Raw genomic sequence first — 24,731 nt, 5'->3', positions numbered from 1 at the left:
AAAAAAAAAAAAAAAACAACTACAAATGTTCCTGTCAGTACTTATGGTGAGAAGAAAACAATGTAGAATACACACAAAAATAATGATAAATTATTATTTAAATATAAGATCATTATAAATTGTAGCTGCTTTATTCTTTTCAGAATGTCCCAATATTTTTGATAGTGTAGAAAACATTCCACAATGGAGAAGCCCCATTAGAAAAACAGATTTCAGGCTTATATTATCCTACCAAATACAGCAACATAATCTCCAAACACAGACTACGTGCTGAAAAATACCAAAGTACAAGTGAAAAAGATTTAAGTTGAAACCTTCTCTCCAGCAAAAACACACTTTCTTTTTTATCAAAATGTATATTTTCAGTGGCTATGGGTATCAGCTGGCAAAAACTTCACTTGGGAAAATCAAAACCAAACATTTTCTCTGGTATCAGAGTATCATCTCTGGTATCTGGTATCATCTGGCAGCATATTTTGGCCTCCATATGACCAAGTGTAGTGCCTCCTGAGAGCTGTGGTACCCACATGAGCAATTCCACCCCCTTGAACTGTGCTGCTGGGCTAGAGCAGCTTCCTTTGGCCTTTCCAAGGACAGGTTGTCTCTGAACACCAGGATAAACCACAGACAAGCTGAAACACAGATGGGAAGTAGAGACCCCCAGGAAAGCCTACACAGCTCAAGCTGAAATAAAACTTGCTCGGGCTGTGCAAAGCAAAACTCAATTTCCTGTTCTGGGATAGATTGTGTCTTTTTTTTCAACATACACTGCTGAAACAAAATATACATTCCTGATTCTTCTTTCAGTTTTCACTCTAGAGAAAAAATGTGAAAAGCTGACATTTTGTCCTCTTTGGAGATTAAACAAACATCTAAACACTGAAAAAATAAACTGCCTTCTGACTAACCCTGCAGTTGGTAGAAGCCAAGTGGAGAAAAGCTCTGCTACACTCCCTGAGGAAGAGAATTTTTCTGTGGATCATGAAATAACTGTGTTATCTGCGGGAGGACAATGTGTTATGAACACTTTGTGAAGGTGATCAGCTGCTGGGCCCTCCTCTGAGGTTATCTTCCCAGGAAATGCCATCAGGTTTTTCAGTGCTGATAAAGTACAAATGAAGAGAGGGGATAGAAGATAACCTGCCTGAAAAAGTGCTGAGTTATGGGGGAAAAAAAAAATCACAACAATTAACTCTTCTGGTTGATATTATCTGGTTGATATTATAGATGGGCATAAAATACTGAATTATGCAATGCAGTTTATTCTTCCTTTGCCTGGAGGACTAAGCAATAAAACAAGCAAGCAAACAAACAAATAAATAAAATGGTCAGAAATGTGGGATGCATTTAGGTCAGGATTAACAGACTCGATTGCCATCAGTGTTTTCTTGTACTTGGTGTGGGTTACAGAGCGTCAGGGTAGGAACTGGCTCTCCTCTGGGTGATGCTGGATAGGGAAATGCCTTCCAGGATCTGCCAACACTGGAAGACACCTGGTCCTATAGGAAACTTCCCCAGAACACGTCTCAGGTAGACAGCCAGTCCTCAGCATGAAGTGGTTTACTGTCTGCCATTAAATAGGTCTGCATTAATGCTGTGCACACTAAAGAAAATGGATGAAATAAAAATAAATTTGGGAAAAAGAATAAATCTGCATTCCCCTTTGCTGAAACACAGACCCCCTTAGAGAGATATTCTTTTTTTATTTATCACTTCTCTACTAGGAAAAATCTTATGAACTGTGCGGAAATGCTATAGATGCTATTATTCAGTTGTCAGGCACCATTATTTATGTTTTCGATAAGTGTTCGCTCTGAACTTTTTTATACTAAATTTCACTGAAACTATTCCCTTCTTTCACTCTGAACCTTGCTACCTTTCTCTCCATTCTCTCCCACATGTGCTTGTGTACTTTTTTGTTGGTTTAACAGAATGCAACAGAGTATTTTGAACTTGAAGCTGGGGGCAGAGAGAGATAACTTTCATCAGTAACAGTATCTCTAGAGCAGATGGGTGTTTATGTAGTGTGTGTAAACTGACATTCATTCATAAATATAAGAAAGTGAAACAATACGTGTGCCAAAATCTTCACTCAGTTACCCTAATTACACACACAAGTGCCAGACACTGCCACCACTCTCCTTATTAATACAAACGGTAGTTTTTTGTGGTCATCAATAGAGATCTTGTGTAATGCTTGCACACATGTATGCAAAGTATTTTCTAATATTTTTTAAAAGTACAGTCACTTAAATGCTTTAATATTTATTATAGGGTACTTTTTCTGAGCAGTGGCAAATGTCTGTGTAGCCCAAGATTGTCCAATTTGCATGAGCTAATGGACCCGCTCAGAAAAATGAATGGGACCCAAGCATTCACCAAAATACCCCATATTTATTTGGAATTACTGGGAGGTGATACTGTAACATTCCAAGAAGGAGAACAATGCCTCATTGTACCTATGTGCCTGATATATTTTGGGAAGGGTCAATACACACAAGACATTTCATCATCCCAGACCAAAGAACATTTTCCTTTCCTTTCCTTTCCTTTCCTTTCCTTTCCTTTCCTTTCCTTTCCTTTCCTTTCCTTTCCTTTCCTTTCCTTTCCTTTCCTTTCCTTTCCTTTCCTTTCCTTTCCTTTCCTTTCCTTTCCTTTCCTTTCCTTTCCTTTCCTTTCCTTTCCTTTCCTTTCCTTTCCATCTTTTTATTTTTCTTTTCTCCCTGCTTCACTTTACTTCACTTCTCAAGAATAAGGTAATAACACATCTTTCCTAGCTCAGAACCTTCATATCTTTCAGAGACAACTGCACTCTCCTGCTCTGTTCAGGCCTTGGTGTGAGCACCAGCACAGGCTCCCACTCTGCTCTTCTGTGCCTACGCGTTGCACAGCAACATCCCCTGGGGCACTTGTGTTAGAGCAAGGACAGACAGTTTGCCAGTCATGAGACAAGATTTACTTTATTTTTCTCTTTTTTTAAATAATGACAAAAACTAGGAAGTATGCCTGCTATCTGGCTTTCAAGAATTTCCAATGGTGTGTGGTCTTTCTGCAGTCTTTCCACAACAGTACTGGGAGACATCTTCCTGTATGAAGAATGAAAAAACAGTCCTTTTTACTCAATGAAAGGCATTCATGATTTACCTGTTCAGGAGACAATGCCTTTAAGAACAGTTTATATCTACAAGTACTCTCCATAAACCAGTTCCATCAGCAGGACCAGTTCCCCCCCGGGTACAATTGATCATCCTCTGCCTCCCTCTGTCAATGGGCCGACCAGCAGCACCCTTGACCTGGGGAAGCAGTAAATCCTTTGGATAACTACATACCTGGCAATGCATATTGTTTACCTCTGATGCATTGATTACAGTGGGTAAGTAAAGCATTTTGACATCAACAACAGGAGCTGTATTTCCACAGTGGTTAATCTGTTACTAATTAAAAAACTTCAGTTCGAGTGCTCAACACTGCCAGCATTGATTGTAATGAGTTCTACATAAACAGACACAACTTTGTCTTTATCCTTGTGTGTGATTCCTATTCAAGCAGTAATCTGAGAAAGTGGAGAGAAATGGTGTGTGTGTATGCAGGGGTCACCGTCACACAAATCTCCCTCCATTTACAGCTTTTCCCACTTCCCCACCCTGGGTATGGACACCTCATAGCCTCTCTGTACCCTCTCTGAGCTTGCCAGGTCCCTCTAAGTCCCTGTGAAGGAGCAGAGGAAGCTTTATGCTTCTAAGTAAAACCAAGCCAAAAGAAGAAAAAAAAGGCAATAAATTTTCAGAAAACTGGAAAAGGATAAAAAATATTTTTCTTAAAAAAAAAAAAAAAGAGAAAAAAAAAAAAAAAAAAGAAGAGTTAGGAAATTATAGGCCACTGAGTCCAACTCCAATTCTTGGAAAAACGTTGGAAATATTAGTAAAAATAAAAACCATGGTAAGCATCGAGGGAAAAAAAAAAATAGCAAGAAAAAAAAAAAAAAAAAAAAAACACAAGATGACAAAACAAAAATGGTTTTGTCAAAACTGAACCACATCAGTCCAACCTAATCCCCTCCAATGGCAGAGTAACAAGCCTTGTCATTAGCAAATAGTTGAGCTAAAGTACAGCTTAGCTAAGCAATTGCTAGGTTATATTTAGGTTTAGTAAGGCGTTATTGTCTTCCATAACATGCACTTGTAGAAGGTACAGAAAATATGTGCAGTAAGATCAGTGTGAGATTGAAAACTATTTTCCAAGTTTCTAGTGATCCAGAGTTAAGGAGAAATCAGGCCTCTTGAGGGCATGTCTGGGTTCTGGTGGTTCAATACTTCCTTTATCTGCCCCCATCTCTGGCCAAATAGCAGAGCACAGCCACTGTAGTCCTGGCATTTCCTAACTGCAGGAGTTTACATTTATTGTGTCCCACCAAGGAGCCTGGTGTGTGACAGCCCATTAAAGAGACTCAGATTTTACCACTGCAGTAGCCTATAATACCTTTTTCTGGGTTGTATAATACCTGATAATCACTACAGATGGTGGATGGGGCAAAAATTGACATTCTCAGGAAAGAGGAGACAGTGCAAACACTGGTAAGATCAGCCCAACAAGCAGATCATGGTAAATTTCTAAGGTTTAAAACAAGCCAAAGAATAAGCTAGTCTTCATTCTGCTGGGACAGGTATTTCTGTAAGTGGACAGACTCCAATTTCCTAGCCTTTTGAGAGAGATCTAGAGACATCTTGGCAGAGGTGACATGCTTTTTAAAGAGGAGTTTTAAAGAAGAAGGTGTTTCTATAGGGCATGTGCAGACCTTAAAAGTTGGCACCCCCTGGTTTTAAATCTCTTACAAACCATTGATCTCACAGCATAGGGCAAGAGGTCTGCAGAAATTTCAAATCTGCAAAAACCTGTGGCTTTCCTTTGTCCAAATAACCAACTGTGATCAAAACGAAGATGTAACACTGAGTGTGTTCAGACCACATCATTTTAGAGTGCAGAAGCAACAGTTTCCATGAGTCTTTCTCTTCCCTACAGTTCTCAAGTGCAAATAACTGCAAACAGACACAGAGAAACAAAATTTGCTCAGATAAAAGTGGAAAACTGTCAACATTTGTTCTCAGACCCACTCACATATATTGTTTATTCATGGCACAAGAAAGCAGAACACACAGATAATAAAAAAATGCAAATGTACAAAACAAATTAAAATACATTTGAACATTTTCCAGACTCTGTTCTTTTCTGCAAAAGATCGGTAATCAGAGACAGCTCTTCCCACCACAACCACACAATTTCTTCTTTGGAGATGCTTTGTCTGTCCCTAGCTTAGATTGTAAAGAGTCAGAACTGTTGAGCCACCCGCAGGCATGTTTCTTGCACAGCTCTAAGGAAGCAAATGGAGTTAAATAAGGAATTTTTCCAACTGCTTGAAGGTCCCACAGAGGATACATCTAAAAAAATTACATCTTAATGGACATATGCAAAGGAAAATGGCAGTACCAAGTGTTTCTTTGACAGCAACTGACTTCTGATCTTGAAATAGTCCATTCAAGTTTGCTTTTTCCAAGGCTTACCATTTTCTCTCCTCCCCTACCACCTAGGCTTTTAAAAAGCGTATCACCAGCAGATCTTAATTACAGTCAGGTCCAGAGAAATGAAGGCAGCTGCATGGATCCCTTCTGAGGTCACAATTTTTGCTGTGGACTTCCAAAGTCTCTGAGGAGAAAAGCGCTGCCTGAGCTCAGCGACATCACAGAGGAATGTGTGCCACCTGCCGCGGCTATGGCATGTGGGGAGCGGGACAGATGGCCCACCAGATTTGTTTGTTCCCACTGTGAATGCTGTGTGCTGTGCCCTGGCAGAGGCTGTGCCTGGGAGCTGACTGCTTGCCTTGTGCTGGCTCTGCCAGGGCACGCTGGAGGATGAGGAAGGTGACACCTTCCTGAGTGTTTCAGGGAAAAGCCTCTGAGGTCATGTGGTGAGAAGCAAAGACATCTCTCTGCAGGGTAAGGTGCAAACAGGGATTCCTGAGAGCTGGATTTCAGTCTTTTTGATTAGCAACAAAAGATAACGTAGGTTTGAAGGCACTTCTGGATGTCATCCAATCCCATCACCTGCTCACAGCAGCGCCAGCTTGGAAATTGGATAAGGTTGCTCAGGGCCATGTCCAGACAGGTTTTGGACATCTCCAAGGACAGTAATTTCACAGCCTCAGAGAGTAACCTGTCCTCACGTATGACCACCCTCCCTGTGAACATTATTTTCCTTATATCTGATTTGCATTTCCTTTTCTGCAACTTGCATTCCCTGCCACACAAACCACCATTGCCCACCATTGTTCCATCTTCTCTCTAACTTCACTCGTTACATAGGGTGGGACAACAGGTACAGCATCCCCCATCACCACCTCTTCTCCAGGCTGAAAAAGCCTTGGTCTCCCAGCCCCTCTCACCTCATGCTGAGCTCCAGCCTCCTGACCAAGCTAAATTAAATCTGAGCAAAGACTCCTCCTAAAAGTAACAGTCGAGCTCCTGGCCTCGTCTAAGATACATCTCTTTTCATCGCGTCAGTATTAGCAGCTCTGAGCACATGGAAAGCTGGACCAATTAATCAGGAAAACAAGTCTTTTTCCTGGGAGAGGGGAGGGCACTAAAAGCACACTAAAAGACAGCAGGAACACTGGAGGATGAGACACCTCTGGCAGAAGCAGCCTGCACTTAGGTGAGGTTAAAGCAATTGCAAACCCATAGCCTGAGAGGAGGACAAAGCAGACTGATGAAAATTAAGAGTCTCCTAGGGACCCAGAGGGGCTTTACTGCATAGCAGAATGAAACTGATCCTAGAGAGAAATAAAGGGTAAACACTTGCTGTGCTGACCTGTGGGACAGGCAGAGCTATGTGTGTGCTCCTTTATTGGGGCTGGAAATAATATCAGTGGGCCACAGCACCCTGGAATGCTCAGGGACCTCCTGCATGGGGCTGGCAGGAGGTAAGACAAGAGTACAGCATGCAACAGAGGAAAGTGCAACTTAAAGGTGAAGATCTGCCAGGTCTTTGCTTGGAAGGACCCTTGATACAGCTGTACCTTCTGTGTATTGGCACTGCAAGTAACTTCTTGCAGGAGGTCACTTCTGAGCTGTTTGTGTAACCAAGAGTGCCTTTCCCCTTGAATCACAGTGAGAGACAGCTCTGCAAATTAAATGTAGCCTGCCAGCAGAGAGAAGGATACTGCCTTCACCAGCTCCAGAATGACATTTAATCTCAGCAGTGTGGTAGGAGGGACTCATGTGCTCTTTATACTCCAGAGGGCATCACCCGAACAACAACCAATTGTGGTTTGAAATGGCTTTCAGGGTAATTAGTTAAACATTTAAAAGAGATTAAAGTATTTCTCCGCCAGAGAAGCAAACATACAGTTTTTCTAATTTAAATAATTAATTTATTTTGGACTATAGCCAGCCTGTTTCCAAGGGAATGCATGCTGGATGGCTTTTGTTAATGTTGCCAATTTACTGAAGATGAAATAGTGTTATTAAGATCTTGCAATAACAATATTAAAATAAACAAACAAATAAACAAAAAGAAAGAAACCAAAACAAAATAAAAATAAATAAATAAATAAATAAATAAATAAATAAATAAAAAACATTGGGGTTCAAAGTAATAAGATGTCTAATGTAGAGTACTGATAGTTTGATCCAGAGCAAATGGAAGAACTCCTAACAGCACTTTCATTAAGGACTTGTCTTTCAAAATATCAGAGGAGTGGTCCATTGCCTGGAAAAAAAAAAAAAAAAAAAGTGCAAATGCAAGTTCATATGCAACATATTTTGTTATCGAATATTGAAACAGGGTCTCAGCACATTTCAGGATTATTTACACAATTGGATGAAACTCCTATATACATGAGGGAAAACAAATCAGCTATCACATTGCAGATAACATTGGAGATTGGTATGGATTAGATTTTATTCATTTTCCCTCTTGCACACTCATACAAAAGTCAGCAGGTAGAGAACACATTCCACTGCAAGACTAACCTGTTCTTAAATGAAGTCATATTAAGTCAGTTGTTTTTTTCTTCACATTTCTCAGTACCTTTACTCATAGCTGCACTTCTTTGTCTGGAATTGTGTTCTCATTTGTCTCTTGGTGCATGTGATTATTCACCTTCAGTCTGTACGTGCTCTAGGTGAGGCTTTGTATCTTCAGAGGCTGTTTTCGTTTGTTATTTTAAAAAGCCTACAAGTGCCCATCTGCTTTTTTCCAGCTGGTAAATAATTCAAACAAATATTCTAGCAGCCTGGATCCAATCTCATACTGAACTGCTGTGCCTACCTTTTCATGGGTGAGAGGAATAGAAGCAAAGGAGAGAAGCCTGGAAAGAAAAAATTTGTAGCAGCTCCCACAGCCAAGCAAAATGTAAAGCCTTGCTTCAACACATCACCTGCAAAGAAAAACCCCAATCTCCCCAGAAGATTCAGTGATGCTTCCTTTAAGCAGCAATTACTGCTGCAACCCCCTGCCTCCCAAGGGGATGCTCCTGTGGGCTGGCAGCTGACCGCATAGGTCCAACCTTCACGTATAAGCATGCTCTGGCATACCGGCCTGATGCTTCCAAGTCTGTAACTTGGTAGTAACTTCACGATGAGCCAGCACAGAGCACAGTGCAGCTGTTTGTCTGTCCACACATCACTGCCTGCCAGGTCACATCTGTCCAGGTCCCAGCAGTGTGTCTGGCTAGGACACACTGGGTACCACTGGCCCCAGAGCACCCACCTCTGCCATCACATCTCCATCCCTACAGCAGCTCTCAGCCACTGCGAGCACCAGTGCTACTGCTTTGCTTTTAAGTTTACTAGTGAAGTTCCCAGCAACTGTCCCTTATTAACAGCAATGGAGATAATTGAGAGATATTGGATAATTTAAACCAAATACGCCAAATAAAACCTATTAAAAGTCTGGTGTAGAGGAGGCAGGATGTTTCTGTGCAAAATACTGAGATGAGATCTAGCTGCAGCATGCATCCAGCTGTCTTTTCCAGGGGCTTTTGTCTAGTATATGTATGTGTTTAATTTTACTCATTTCAGTAGTTCTAATGTACCTAGTCAGGCTGTTTACACAAGTTAATGATGCATGTGAAGTATTTGCTAGAGCAAGGGGCTGGATTCCCAGCAGGAGATTGTGCAGAAATGCAGGAGGACTCTTATGACTGTTGTAAGCAACGACAGGGCTAGGCCGTGCATATACAGCAAAAATCAGGTGCCTCCCCCCAAAAATTGTCTTCACTGTTTGCTCTTCACCATTCCTAAAGTAATAACACTTGTCTGCCCTGGTTAATGTTTTCTAGAGGACGCTTTGCTTTCATAACGCTATTTAACAGTATAAATAAGAGAGGGAGCAGCAGGGTAGTCCTGGTGAAGACAGCAGGATCCTTGGAAGCTGCTGTAAGTAGTGATTTTTTTGTTTCCTATGGAGACTTCAGACGTGTATCCTCCTGTTGCATGCAATTGATTTTAAGCCTTTCCTAGGGTTGTACCTTATACTGAAATCTGTCTTAGCAATTGTTCTAGTGATAAAGAGGCTTATTTGGTCAGCTGGATACAAAGCACACAGGCACCACATTTAGGCATGGAGTTGCCTGTATGTTGCTAGATGGCTGGCAAGAAGAATAAGAATGTAAAAACCAGAGTGGGGTGTCTAGTCATCTTGCAGAGAAGCAAGGTGACCTCTGAAGACAACAAAACATAAGCACCTGAAGGAGAGATACCTCCTGCTCTTTCCTGCTAGAGGGAACAGGCTCCACTCCATCCAGAACCTGAGGATGGGTGCCCGGACACTGATGCCTTGGTAATCCTTTTTGAGTTATTCTGCTGATTTCTATATTCAAGGCCTACAAGAAATATCTTTGCTAGGGAATGGGATATCTGAGGTCTGCTTCCCTTTTAGACGAGACATCTCCTTGTTGCTCTAACAACCAGATTACAGGAAAACTGAGAAAGAAACAAGGAAAAGGTATTCTCCACACACTCAGGTTATGTGAGATCACAGTGAGGCCAACATGTAACATTCACGCACCCAGAGACTGGGTAGTGATCAAGTGCACATGGGAAAGTAGAAACTGGGAACCCAGTCTGATCTGTTCTAGGGACAGTTTGTGCTTTGTGCTGAAAAGAAATCACCTCTGTCTCATCTGACCGTCCTAACCACTGCAGTGGTCCTTTTTTTAAAAAAATCTTTTTATTCTCTGGCCTCAGTGATACTTCATCCGTGAGTGTGTGCAGCAACTCAGGTCCAACAGAAAATACCAGAAATGCCCTGGTAGCAGACTGAAAGCTCATGCTCACCTGTTTCCATGTAGAAGAGGCCTAGAAGTGGGTGATGCGCTTCCTGGGTGAGCTCTTTGGTGCTCAGCTGTCTTGCAGAAGATAGATGACACTGAGAACAGCTGATTTGAGTCCTTCTCTTCCTTTCTCCCAAGGTTTCTTTGGACATATTGGTCTTGTTCAAGAAAAAATGGCTAAGGGTTCAATGTTTTAAGGAAGTTCCTAGAAGTTTCAACCAAAAGTCTGGCAGGGAAGTTTACTCCATGCAAGGAAAAGCAACACACCCACATACAGTCACATGCATTTTTAAGAATATTGTAAACTTGGCTTCCATGTTTCTATTGCAAAAGGAATTACTTTTAATGAAATGGTCACAGTGACTGGATTCTTTGCATAACCTGATACCCTTGGCTTGTGCTGGCAGCCTTCTCAGGGGCCTCCAGCAAGCACAGAGGCATCAAACTGTGAATCACATAAGTAAATGTCTAGCTGATCAGTATGGAAAAGTCCCTGAACATGCCAAGGCACATACTGTGAAGTACCCAGAGAGCTTTCAGGCCAGCCAGGAAAGCACATACTTGTTTGTGGTGCTCCTGTGAGTAGGCAGTCCTGGACAGAAGGTTTCTGAGATTGTTTTCTCACACACAAGTGTGACTAGTCATCTTTCTTTTGTGACATTTTGTGTGCTTGGGTTGTTTCTGTCTCTTCTTTGGATTGGCCCTGAGTAGAAGAGAGTAGTCCAGCAGACACCAGTGGTGGTGGTGGAGTCATGTCTTGATGTGCCTGGTGCTCCCAGAGTGCAGCTTTCAGGAAAGACATTTCTCAGATTTCCTCACTTAGAATCAATCAAGAGGGAAGCAGCACCATCTGGTGAGCAAAGATCTTTTCTATTTCATGCTTGCATGTGTTTTTGAGTACTGCAAATGTTCATGATTAAAATGACATTACAGGTGAGGACCCCTTGTAGGAGAGGCATGGGATAAATATTCATCTCCTGGCCAATTACATGGGATTCTAAAGTCAGAAAATTATATTCAGAAACATCTCTCCAAATAATCAAGACACAAATCAGCCCTCAAATGGACAATTTTTTGATATCCACAAAGAATCAGGTTCTGTCAGTTAGAAAATTTAGACTAGCTCTGCTACAGGTCTTTTGGTGGAATTCTTTTAGGGTAACCTCAGCCTATCAGTTTTCTCCATTTTCTTTGTAGGACAGAGTGTCCAAAAAAGTACTGCTATTCCGGGTGGCACAGTACGGAAGATTGTAATTTATTCAACATGTAATATATATTCAACAAATCTTATCACTAAATCTATTACAGGTAAATTGCTTGAAACATCACTAACTCCAGGTGTTGGCATGTTCTTGTGCCATTGTCTGTTTTGATTTAAAGCTCTTCATGAAAGAAACCTTTTCTTGAATACCACAAAGATATTGTCATTGCTTGACATGGTTAAAAAAGAAAAAAAAAAAAAAAAAAAGCAGAGAAACTAGTTTTCTTCCAGGCTATTCAACAAGTCAATGTAAATTTGGAATTACAATGGAAGAGTTCTTCAATTCTATTCCCATGTTTGTGGGCAATCTGACAGATTGCCTCTTAGCAAACTGTTCTTCTGGGGATGGTATAAGTCTTAAGATAGGCAGCTTTCTTCAAAATTAGCTTCTTCAGATAGGGAATACTCTAAGGGCTTTTTCGCACAGGATCCATCTCTTTGTTTGTTTTTGTTTTGTTTTTTTTAATTGTTATCAAATATGCTTTGTAAGAAAATGCCTCAATCATGGAGATTGCCTGAGAATCTGCACCTTCTGTTTCATATGGAAACAGTCTCTGTTTACAATTTATCACACTGTTAAGTTATCAGGTTTATCACCTGCAAACCTAGCAGCCACAGTAACATAAACTAGAATAGTAAATATCAAGTACCTTTATTCTTTGAAGAATAACCTAGTAGAGTCAGACACATCCATCTTCAAGGCTTAAACAAAACACACACAAAAGGGACCTCTACAAACTGCAGCTGCTGAGTCTTTCATAATCTCATGATTTTAAAATCAACCACTACCAAGATTTTTGTGAGGGCTGACTCATAAGTCTCAAATGTTCGTGATTGGCCAGTACTGAGTAACAGATGGATGATTCAGATTCAGATTGTATTTAATTATCCGTGAATTCAGAGCTGTAATAAAATGAAATTAATTCCATGAAAGTTCATAAATCAAACACAAAAAGCAAATATGTCATAAATACATAGAGGAAAAAATATAGGGAAAAAAATCCTCAGAAAATTGTAATCAGTATTTTACAAAGCTACTGTAAAACCATTCTACATCCATTAGCTATAATTTTGAGGCCAGGTCAGTTAAATTCTACATCTACTCTGCATTCCAAATAAATATAAACTTGCATTGCAATGTATATATAGAAAATTCCATCTATATTGTGTTTTGTTATAGTTATGAAATGTGATGAGATAGGGAACAGGTGATGACTTATGCTTCATTCTTTTATATTCATATTATTCTTAATAAATTATGACTGCAGCTGAGTAAATAATTCACGGTGAATAATTTATCCAGAGGCAGATTCTGAATCAGACTGCTGGATACGTGGAAATAGATCAGGTTCAGATTTAATGCTTTTGCCTTCAAGTTGATTTCTTTTCAAAGTCTGACTAATACATTGGATCTCTGATAGATGATTTTAAATATTCAGAACAGTTCTCATGTTAAGTTAGAAGGGGACAGATATATTGAGCAGTATCATTTCAATGTCAAAATCAGAGAAGACCAAAATATAATTTAAAGCTACTGTGCACAGCAATTGAAAATGTAGTTATTGAGAGCCCTTATGGTTCTTCCATTTGTCAATAACACAGTAGGTGTTATTGCAAGCAGGCCTGTTTTTAGAAATACTTGTATCAGACATGTAATTGTTTGAATGCTTGATTATAGCTCAAAAATGTTTTGTCATTCTTATGCAAGTCTAATTGTAACTGGATATTCAAATACTAATAAAAATTGCTTCCTCTGATGTTATGGAAAAATCAGGACCATGATCATAGCCCTTTCTGACCACAGTCTTTCAAGCTGAATCATGCCAGAACAGAGAAGTGCAATTAGTTTAATACGTCTCTCCTTGCACAAGTTTTAACAAATCTAGTTCATTATCTCCACAAACTCATTGCAAGTCTCTCACTACTTCTTTGTGTTAGATTGCTCAGAAATGTGGCCTGCTGTGACTCCACGTTTCCAATGTCTAATTATAAGAGCTGATATAGTGTCAGCTCTGCAAAGGAATGTAGATACCACAGCCAAGAGAAATAGGTTAAGATAAATGTATTGCCCTTTGACCAGCAGAGCATCTGATAAAAATAAGGCCTTGTTTTTGTTGGTGTCATTGACTTCTTTTGCTGGGCTGAAAATGAATTGACTCCAATGGTTTGGTTTGTCTACTAAGAGACAAAATGTTACTTCAGGTTCTTATTTAAAGTGTCACATTATTTTTATTCAGAAAACAAACAAACAAACAAAAACAAACAAACAAACAAACAAAAACATATTCCTTAGATTTGGTTTGCTACTGAAGAACAGTCACCATCACTTGTCTTCTCTTGAAATAGAGGGCCTTATCAATCTGAACAAAAGTTTATTTAAAAATCTCCTCCATGTCTGTTTGCTCAAATTCTGTTTGTATGTAGCTACTGATTGCTGCCCACTTGCATGAATTTCCTCTTTCTTCCCTTACTCACAAAACATCCAGAGTTGCTCTGTGATGCTTTTTACAGTAGGTATCTTAGACCATTAATGTCAAAAGCACAGTGGTATTGCAGCCCTCCGGTGGTTGCCATGGTATGTTTTCTGGTGTGATATACTCTGTTCTCTGGCCTGCTGAGGGTGCTGTATATTCAGCTAATCTACACCAAATTTGGCCTTTGTGGATGTATAGGGTAGGGCCAGAAGAAAAAGTTGTGGGAGATTTGCCAGGAGGCCTGTAGAAGTAATAATAATAATAATAATAATTTAAAAAAAAAAAAAAAAAAAAAAAAAAAACAAAAACTGGCAAGAGGTGTTTTTTAGAGGAAATTGAGGACAAGAGAAAGACACAAGAACTTTTGTTCAGAATAACCATATATACGTGATTTATGTATTTACCCTAGTAATTGATTCTCTTTTTCCTCCATAGGATTTTAATGCAAGAAGATGAAGACCAACTTTTATGTATATTTGCTACTGGCTGGGCTTTACACTGTTGCCCCTGGTCAGCTTGTTACCAGCCACCATGATCCAAATGAACCTAAAGACCATGTGCATTATGCAGGGGAAGCGATCGCTTGCCTCAAACTAGTGCCAAGCAATGCTGACTTTGCATTTCATTTTTTTAACAAGGTTACACTCGAGGAGCCTAATAAGAACATTTTCTTCTCTCCTGTAAGCATCTCCACTGCCTTTGCAATGCTGGCCCTAGGGGCTAGGTCAACCACACAGACTCAGATCCTGGAAGGACTCGCCTTCAACCTTACAGAGATTCAGGAGAAAGAGATACATGAAGGCTTTCACAACCTCATCCACATGCTGAGCCATCCCGAGAGCGGGGTCCAGCTCAACATGGGGAGTGCTATCTTTCTAACGGAAAAGCTGAAACCACTAAAAAAGTTTTTAGATGATGCCAAAACTTTGTATCAGCTGGAGACTTTAACCACCAACTTTAACAATCCCACAGAGGCCGAGAAGCAGATTAATGATTATATAGAGAAGAAAACACATGGGAAAATTACTAATTTGGTCAAGGAAATGGATCCACAGACTGTAATGCTCCTAGCTACCTTTGTTTTCTTTAGAGGTAAGTCCTGTAGTATTCAGGTTCATGTCATTCTTCTAATCAAATGATCTCTTCAGCTCACCTGCCACCTTTGGAAAATGTTCCAGCAGAAATTTGAAATGCTCTTTAATGGGACAGAAGCCCCTCACAGCATGCTGCAGCCAGGTAGAGCAGCAGGGCCCTGCTCAGCACCAGAGGTGGCAGGAGAGCCTGCAGGCTCAGCTCTACCCATAGCAGACAGGAAGCTCTGCTCCAAGACACAGCCTCCATGTAGTTTCAGCTCACTTTCATGGGTTTAGTCATAGCTCCAATTGCCCCACATTCTCTTAGTTTTCACCGAAGGAACTGAGATGAACACATGACCTATTCCTTTAAAAGCATCTCTTTAAAAGTGTGCATGATTCAATGGCCTAATTTACTATACGCTACATAATCCTATTTTTTCCTATTGGATTCCTTGAAATGTATACACATTAACATATTTATATACAGAAGAAGCTAGTGATGAGCAGAAGAGGGCATTTTAACAAAGCGGAAACAGTGCATTTCTGATGTGGGTTTGATGATGTGCCTGACACACCAACACTTAGATATGAGATCCTACATTAATCTTATCTATAGATTGAGGCTCGTGATTAAAGTCAATAAAAATTAAATGCATACAGTATATGAACACACAAATGATGTCATGTAAGCCCTTAAATGACAACTCATGGAAAGGCCACTTAGATCACCCAAGGAAAAAAAGTAATGGAACCTAATACACATTCTTGATTGATCAGGTAAAAGATTCTTTCCTTACTGTGGCATGCATATTAAAATGGTAAGTTTGAAAATTGTAAATTTAGCAATTGGAGGAATAGGTGAGTATAATTAGTTATATAAAATTCCGTTTATGATGGGATGAGACGTGGTATATTCAGTTGCATTTTATCTCTCTATATCAGGCAACTGGGAAAAGCCTTTTAAACCAGAGAACACTGAAGAAAGAGAGTTCTTTGTGGATGCTGAAACTACTGTGAAAGTCCCTATGATGTACCAGACAGGCAGATTTGACTTGTATTTTGATATGGAGCTGTCTTGCACCGTGGTACGTCTTCATTATAATGGAAGTGCTACAGCATTTCTAGTCTTACCAGCAAAAGGGAAAATGAAGCGGTTAGAGCAAGCACTGGTCAAGGAAACCATCCGGGAATGGTCAGACCATCTACTCCAGAGGTAATCTGCCAGTCATTTGCAGTGGCACCTAGATTAATAGTCTATTTTCTTTTTTAGGAATGCAAATACTACAGGCTTGCTGATTCTGGGAACTGAGTGGGTTATTTTTGGCTTGTGCATCCTAGTTGTAAAAATCTTGCAGCTGGTTGGTATTTAACTATTCTCTTGTTGATGTTTGAGTGACTTTCTGCTTCCCCCACTAAGGTGGAGATCATCTTGATCAGGTCTCAGGAGTACCAAATAGCAATCCCATCTTGGGGTTTCTAAAACTGACAGAGTGAGAGGGTGGCAATTCTAAGACAAATCCCCTATACTGAGGTTTCAGCTAACGTGTTTTACCTCACATATGTCACTGACACACTGTGACTCAGACGTATGTCTAAACCTTAAATAAACCATAACTTAGGCAGTTTTTATTAATGCATACATACGTAATATGTCCTACACAAATATCTTCCTTACAAGGGCCATTGCAGCACACAGTGGTTGTTATAACAGGATGGTGATTAATTACTAGTGCCCTGATTTTCTGGCATTTTGTTTTTGAAACTATAAAAATCTAATGAGGTTCTGTTAGCTCCTACCACTGAAACTAACATCAGCTAGCACGTTTTACAACCTTGTTTGTCTGGGAGGGAAGAGATCTAAGCACCAGCAGATGAGTAATATCAAGTTAATACGTGCCTAATTTACAAAGCTCTGCCCTGATTCACAACTAACAAGGCTTTGGAGTTCACACCCATGATTCTTGGTGCATCATTACAGAAATGCCGCCACAGTTAATAAAGACATAGTGGGCAGCAAATTGGATATGAGTTAATAATGTGATGCCTCAACTACGAAAAATGAAAATGTATTCTCAAGTGAAAAATCAGAAAAATCCTTACCTAAATAGATTCTTGTTGCAAGTTCCTTCAAGACCAACATACGAATAAACTCTTCATGTGAGAGGCTGTGAGAACCAGGTGGCAATTTCAGTTCTACTATTACATTGATGGCTATATTAATAAGCATGGTTCCATCACCTTCTAATGCATGGGGCAATATCATAGAAAGGCAGCAACAGTGGGGTTTGGATTTTGTTCATCCCAAGTTATCCCAGGGAGAGACATCAGAAGATGTGGGTTACCAAAAGGGTAATTCCTGCAGTAGGTGACTAAGAGGCTCTGAGGGTCCTTAGACAGCACATGAAGAGAAATTCAGCAGAAAGTATACTAAGCAGGAGCTGCCCACAAGTAGCCTGGAGGTGGTGTAAATCCCATCAGGAGTAACTTGTAGAATACAGTTTGATGTCTAGAGCAGGACCAAGGATGTTCTGCCTATCTATTCTATCTGCTCCTCACTGTTAAAGGCAGACTCTATCTGCCTTTTTTGTAATTCCATGGCCAGCCCATGGAAAGGAGACAATTAGAAGATGGGGTGCCCAAGGGTACAGGTGGTAGGGCACAGACTCTCCCGTGAACCATGTCACAGGCCACAGCTATGACAAAAGAACTGCTTTGCTTTGAAGTATTGGGGTTTGTCACACATTTGCCCAAGCAGACCTGTCTGTGCCTACTTCAGGTCCCTCCTTGCTTGAGCAACCTGGGCATCCATCTCTGTGCCTCTTTTTCCCTGGCTGTAAAGAGGGCCTCTCGTTACTGCCCTCCTTTGCAGGGTACTCTCATATTTGCTAAAGCAAAATGCCTGACAGGTATCAGTAGTAGTAGTATGAATGACAACATCTGTATCACCATGAGAAGGACCAACAATCAGATTAGCACTCTTTGTACATTCATGGCTGGTACAGCGCCCTGGCATTTGACACCCATGAGTCACACAGCATTCACACCATCATTTACCTGAGTGAAAGGTCTGTCTTACCACCCTCTGTGTTTCTTTTCTGCCTGACAGCAAAGTGAGACTCTACTTCCCCAAATTTTCCATCTCTGGGAGCTATGAAATAACAAACATCCTTAGCAAGATGGGAATTGTGGATGTGTTCACTGACCGGGCAGATCTCTCTGGCATCACTGGTGCACCGGAGCTGAAGGTTTCTAAAGTAAGTCTGAGGCCACCAGCCCTCTCCTTCCTTTCACAAACACATCCTACCACAGAGAAAGCTACATGTTGTGGTAGCATCCAGAAACACCAACTAAATACAGCTCCCAGCTTCCCAGCTTGCCACAGCCAGGATCACCCTGGCTTTGATCTGTGAGTTTACATTTAAGAGGATTTTGGCCCTTAGTGACATTGAAGATCAGATTAGTTTGCTGCACAACTCTTTTTTCCAAGACCAAGATCAGATGAGATCTCCTGAGGTGTATCTAGAATGTGAGAAAAAAAAAAATCAACCCTCAGCTTCTCAGGAGGAGCCACTGGTGCTGCTGGGCACATCAAAGCCCTAACACCCTGAAGACTCAGTTTTGGAGATGCATAGATGGCCTCTCCCATATATGTCTGAAAGCTGGCCGAGAGAGCAAGGCAGCAGCCTGGTCACCCCTCCACCCCGGTTAGAGGCAAGCACAGAGCCCTGCCAGAGCTGGGGACCAGCTGGGCACGGCCACCTGCAGAGCCACCCCTACACCAGGATGAAGAGGAGAGACTGGTAAGAGACAGTAGAAGGCACATGGGGAAGAAAGGTCAGAGAAAATCAATTTAGATAAAAGAACCTCTTTTTGCAATTTTTTTTTTTTTTTATTATTTAATTTTAACTTGGGAGAAAAGAACCTCTTTTTTATGTTTATTTTTATTTTATTTTAACTTGGGAATTCAATAGAACATTGTTTCTAGTGGCAGTTTATTTGCCCAAATAATCTCTTTTCCTGCTTTTTAGGTGCCTTCTTTCCTTGCATGTAATAGGGCAAATAAAAGCATTTAACTCAATGCAAGAACATAGTCTGTTATTCTCTTTTTATTTGTCTCAAACAGCACAAGAATCCCTCACACATTTCAGAAGCATCTTGTCACACTTCAGTAGAGGGTGTATTTCACTGTGGAACTTAGAAGTGGATTGTCCATTCTTCATCCAGTCTTTGCAACAGAAGACAAATAGCTTGGGACTATTATTATTATTATTATTATCATTATTATTATTATTAATTATTATTATGTAATACAATTAATAATAATAATTTGTTAAAATTTATCTAGCTCTATCCTGGTCCTCATTTAAAACAGTTATGACTACAACAACACTGCTCACACCTCTACTGCCCTACAGATCTGCAGTTGATTCTCCAAAGCAGGGTTGCTTTAAACGGGGTCTGGTTCACCTCTCAGGTGGCTGTTTTCTGCCCAGAATGACTGTGTTCTTTTTTTTTTTTTTTTCCTAGGTTGTCCATAAGGCTGCTCTGGATGTTGATGAGAGAGGTACTGAGGCGGCAGCAGCAACTGCTGCTGAAATAATGACCATGTCTCTTCCTCCTGCCATTGAATTCAACCGTCCCTTCCTCATGCTGATTTTTGATAGAGATACAAACAGTACCCTCTTCATAGGAAAAATAGTTAACCCAACTATCACTAGCTGAAGTGACATATGAATTCTTTTTGTTATTACTGATTAAAGAAGTTGTGAAACTGCATGACACCATCTATTTCCATTTGTATGAGCTTAATATACAGTTCTTCCATAGGAAGAATTTTCATTCTATGCTACTGTCGAAAACTAATGGTATTGACCATGACACTTGCTTAGCAGGAAGCAAGAAAAATGTTTTGAATTCATTTAACAAAGAATGACTGTTTTACTTAACTGAAAGACAAGGAAAGACCTGCTAAGATTTGCCAGTATTCAGGGAGAGACATTTGTATTACAATGGAAGATTCCTGCTTAGCAAGTCATTGTCAGCCAGAATAGCATATAAAATGATTAACACTTCTGCAAACAAAGCAGAAGTGGTTGTAATTTATCATAAGTACATAAGAAAGTAAATAAGAGATGCGAAGAGTTGGATCAACAATACAGGGTAAGGGGAAACTGACGCTTTGAATGGAGTCAGCACTGGAAACACGAAAAATTGTCTTAAACATGGGGAGATAAATCTCTTTTCTCCACCATAAACCTTTTATCACTTTTAGCATTAATCTAGCAGCAACTCTTCCTGAAAGAGCTTCTTGCTTCTCAGAACAGAGCTAGAGGATCAAATCTGCTCTTCAGCCTGAAGATTTTGAACCAAGTATTGCCAATTCAACAGCCCACGTGGGTGGTTGACTTCTCACACATGTATCCGTCAGTGGCCAAAAGAAGGATGTAGCTGGATGAGCTGGCAAGGTATTTGGACAGCAATTACACAACATGTTGTCAGCTGAGATTTGTAGAAAACACATAATAAGGGTCTAGCAAATTGTAGGTGTTTGAAGTGCCGCCCTTTTATAGCTACCAAGGCAGATCAGTAGATATCACCCCATAAGCAGGTTGCCTGACTCAGGAGATGGTGGCAGCCACCCAGGGGGGACTGAGGGCAGCTTGAAGGCAGGTGGTAACCTCTTTCAGTAGACTTGCCTTGGCAGCAAGTATAAGAGCACAGTTGCCCCTTTTTTTCCTACAGCCGTGTTTTTTTGGAAAGAGATGAAATGGTGTCATGGCATCAGGAATCGCAGCAGGAGAGGCTGAATGGCTTGGAAAGCTAACAGTCTCAGTAACGTCTTGTGTGGCCTCTGTTAAATTAGAGCAAGGGTGATTTTGTCAGTTTGGTGCATGTGTAAGAAAGAGCAAAGCATGGTCTCCCCTTTACAGTTGAAAGGAAAAACCCCTTTCTGTTCTGTGTTCCTACTAAAAATATCCTGTTAACTGTTACACTTGATATTTGACAGTCTTTTTTACACTAACTACACATAATCTCTGCATTGATAAGTATATGAATAACTCACAAGTATTCATGGCAGGAATCACAGTGAGATGCGTGCACACTACATCATCTTCATGGTTCCTTCCTGCACTCACATCCATCTGTTTGGGTGGCCTTGTGGCCCAACTTGCCCACAGCAATAATTCCTAAGGCAACCCATTTGACTGTACAGGTTTCCCATCTTCCTGAAATACAGCTGCACAGTGCAGTAACAATAAGGCCAATTTTAGCACAGTGCAGCACCAATAAGGCCAGTCTTAGCCATTATCATTCTTACAGATAACTGCAATTAAAGAATTTATGTACAGAAAAGCAACAGTAAAACCTTTAGGGATAAGAGAGCTCAATGAGGTCAGGTCTTGCGGTATGTGTCTCTTGAACGCCCTGATGTCGTGCCAATTTGCACCAGTTGAAAAACGGATGTATTTGATTTTAGTAGAGAGGTTCATGGTTTACATCAAGAAGTGTGGAAGAAACAGATGTCCCAGATGCACAATTATCTGTGACAGCCACCAGACTAAATATTGCTCCCTCCCTTATAAACCATTTTGGAGATAGATATATGTATATAAATAAAGCATAGTATGAGGAAGGTTGTCCCATGTGGTTCTGGGAGAGATATGAAGATCAAGACAATCTCTCATATCAGCTAAATCAGCTCTTGCAGGCTGTAAATCTTTCTTCCCACCCTCAATATCTTGGTGCTCTCACAGACATGCACCCATTCAGAAGTAGGATATTGGAATTCTGTTCTTCTCCCAAATTCTGAGAAAAATTGACCACAAGGATGGAGGTGCAGGGCAAATGTACTGCCATACAGCACCAGTTCTGTGCAGCACATCTCCTGCGTGATCTCTCTGTGTTTGTAGAAAGTGCTGGGGAGGTTGCAGGCACAGCAGGCAATGCAATGTCTGGGTGCTGGCCGTGGGAAAACAGAGTGGTGGAAACAACGAGTGTCTGCCATCCCCACAGGGGATTTCCTACTAATGTCAGGATCAGCGCTGGGGAGCCGTCTGCCAGACTTGCTTCATCAGGCAACAGTTCCTGGTTTATTGACATCTTGCTGTGATTTTCCACTGCAGGATTTGCCAGAGACAGTGTTGAAGAAGAGGCAGGCACCACACTCAGCACAAAAGAGCAGCAGACAGCTTGCTCCCTGCCCACATCCATGCTGCGCTGTTTATGTGGCCTGTCTTCATCTCTCCCCCCATCCACCAAGTCCTACTCTCCAAATCCTGCTCTTAGCTCAACAAGCATCACCAAACAGATTTTCCCTATTACATTTGCTCTTTGCATTTCCTCTCTGCACCAGCTCTTTTTCACAGCCTCCCACTCCCCCTCCTGCAGACATTTTTCCCTCCCACCACTGGCACAGTTCCTGTGGGAGGTGGACGCTGCTGGCTCAGCTGGGCAGCTCTTGCTTTCCTCCTCTTCCCAAAACATGGGGAGGGAGGCAACGGGGCCCCTTGCCTCCTGCAAACCATCCCTTGAGCACTCAGAGCAGAGCAAGGAAGACTGAGCAAAAAGGCAGGGCTTCAGGCCACCTCCTTCACCAACCTGCTCCCTATGATATGATGAGCATTGATTGGTTTTCATGAAATAGAGATTCATCTAGGGACCAAGTTCATTAGCTGTTGACACAGCTGGCACATCTGGGGATGGGGCTCGCAGCTGCACTTGTGGTGATCCTGTCTTTTAGTGACCTGACTGGCCTCTAGTGAGTCAGAATTTTCATAGAATCACAGAATCATTCACGTTGGAAAGACCTCTAAGATCATCTAGTATAACCTTTAACCTAGTACTAAAGTCCACCACTAAACTATGCTACTAAGTTCTACATCTATACATTTCTTGACAATCTCCAAGGATGGTGACACAACCACTTCCCTGAGCAGCCTGTTCCAATGCCTCACAACTCTTTCAGTAATTTTTCTTAATATCCAACTTCAACCTCCCCTGGCACAACTTGAGTCCATTTCCCCTTGTCTTATCACTAGGCACTTGGAAGAAGAAACTGTTCCTCACCTCACTATAGCCTCCTTTAAGGTAATTGTAATGTACAGTCAGGTCTCTCCTGAGCTTCCTTTTCTCCAGGCTAAACCACCCCTCTTCCCTCAGCCATTCCTCATAAGACTTGTTCTTTAGACCCCCCTCCCCGCCCAGCTTTGTTGCCCTTCTCTGGACACACTCCAGCACCTCGATGTCCTTCTTGTAGTGAGGGGCCCAAAACTGAACACAGTACTCAAGGTGCAGCCTCATCAGAGCTCAGTACAGAGGGACAATCACTTCCCGAGTGATATTTCTGATACAAGCAGGATGCTGTTGGCCTTCTTGGCCACCTGGCCAAACTTCTGGCTCATATTCAGCCAGCTATCGAACAACACCTCCAGGTCCCTTTCTGACAGGCAAATATTTCTATGTATTGTAATAAATATAGATATTTCTATAACTAGTAGATATGAAGAATGTGCAGTTATTTTGTGTGAAGTGTCTGTGGCCCTAGAATGACAGATAAAGAAATACAGGTATGGCAAGATGATAGCAGGAGATTTGAGAGTTCAGGCATAGGATAATATTGGAGGCCCCAGGGTTATAAACAGCTCACTTGGTTACTAGTCTTCAAAGGATTGCAGCCTTGGAAGCTGGGTAGAACCAGTCAGGAGGATAACCAGGAGAACAGAGACTGAGTGACAAGTATAAGGCACACCACAGGTAATAAGCTCAGGTGTATGTGGGTCTGTGAACCAATGAAGGAAGAGCAAGGTGTAGAGCATGTTAGGAGATGTATAAAAATGATCCCAGCTGGATCCCAGAGCACAGAGTTTGCACCCACTGCCATCATACTTCTCTCAGCAAGGACACAGGATGTGGCCATCCACAGTCACCTTCACTTGGGGCTGAAGCCATCAATCTGAGGACCCAGCGGAGCAGAGAAAGGGTGAGCATAATACCAGAGAGGGGGGAAGATGCTAAAAAACTCTCTGTAATTGTAACTATACATAATCTGGACCACAAGTCTTGGTTTTGTAACCAGCCTAATAACAATTCTTGGGAAAGACTGTTAAGATTTTAAATAGACTACTAGAAATTCTCATCTTGGCCTACAAGGCAGCAAGCAGCACGCTGGTCACATAAAGATGGCCCTAGAGGTATCTGAGAAGGGAAGGAGGGCAGAAGGCCATGATATATGCAATAGCCTCACATGTGGTTACATGCAGGGTCCTGGCAGGAAAGGGTTCTCCTATCTGCAAAGCTGCCCTGGATTGTGTAGTATGTAGAGCAGGAGCAGGAGTACATCATGGTTCACCCCAAAGGCACTGTTTTAGCATGAGATTTTTTTCACAGAGTGATACCAATGTCCCAGAGGTCCCTTTTCTAGCGTGTAGGTGTTGGTACATCCGGAACTGACATTTCAGAGGGAAAACGTACCAATAGAAAAACCTCATTGCTACAGTGAGCTCTGACAGCTGCCCAGCACCTTTGTGGACCAATTTGAGACAAAAGGAAATCGTCAGTGCAAAAGACAGAGGGATGTGAGGCGAGGAGACACC

The 24,731-nt window shown here is 41.3% G+C and overlaps 1 protein-coding gene across 2 annotated transcripts in view; it reads left to right on the top strand.

The window, feature by feature from the left end:
* The window catches only part of LOC311437411 (alpha-1-antiproteinase 2-like), a 31,429-nt gene extending 11,515 nt beyond the window's left edge, over positions 1 to 19,914 (top strand). The window contains exons 5-9 of one of the 2 annotated variants that reach the window (XM_084520667.1): positions 9,335 to 9,431; positions 14,498 to 15,154; positions 16,081 to 16,351; positions 18,245 to 18,392; positions 19,666 to 19,914. In XM_084520667.1, coding sequence (XP_084376793.1) covers positions 14,515 to 15,154; positions 16,081 to 16,351; positions 18,245 to 18,392; positions 19,666 to 19,860 — 1,254 coding nt within the window. In that variant the 5' untranslated portion in view covers positions 9,335 to 9,431; positions 14,498 to 14,514 and the 3' untranslated portion in view covers positions 19,861 to 19,914. Of the gene's footprint in view, positions 1 to 9,334; positions 9,432 to 11,027; positions 11,181 to 14,497; positions 15,155 to 16,080; positions 16,352 to 18,244; positions 18,393 to 19,665 lie in introns of those variants that run through there. The other variant, XM_084520668.1, reaches the window with a different exon arrangement.
* The last annotated feature ends 4,817 nt before the right edge of the window (positions 19,915 to 24,731 follow it).

Source organism: Aythya ferina (genome assembly GCF_964211825.1).
Source record: "Aythya ferina genome assembly, chromosome: 5".
Classification (NCBI taxonomy): Eukaryota; Metazoa; Chordata; class Aves; order Anseriformes; family Anatidae; genus Aythya; species Aythya ferina.
The sequence above is the reverse complement of the archived record's forward strand: the minus strand, read 5'-3'. Positions and strand labels throughout refer to the sequence as shown.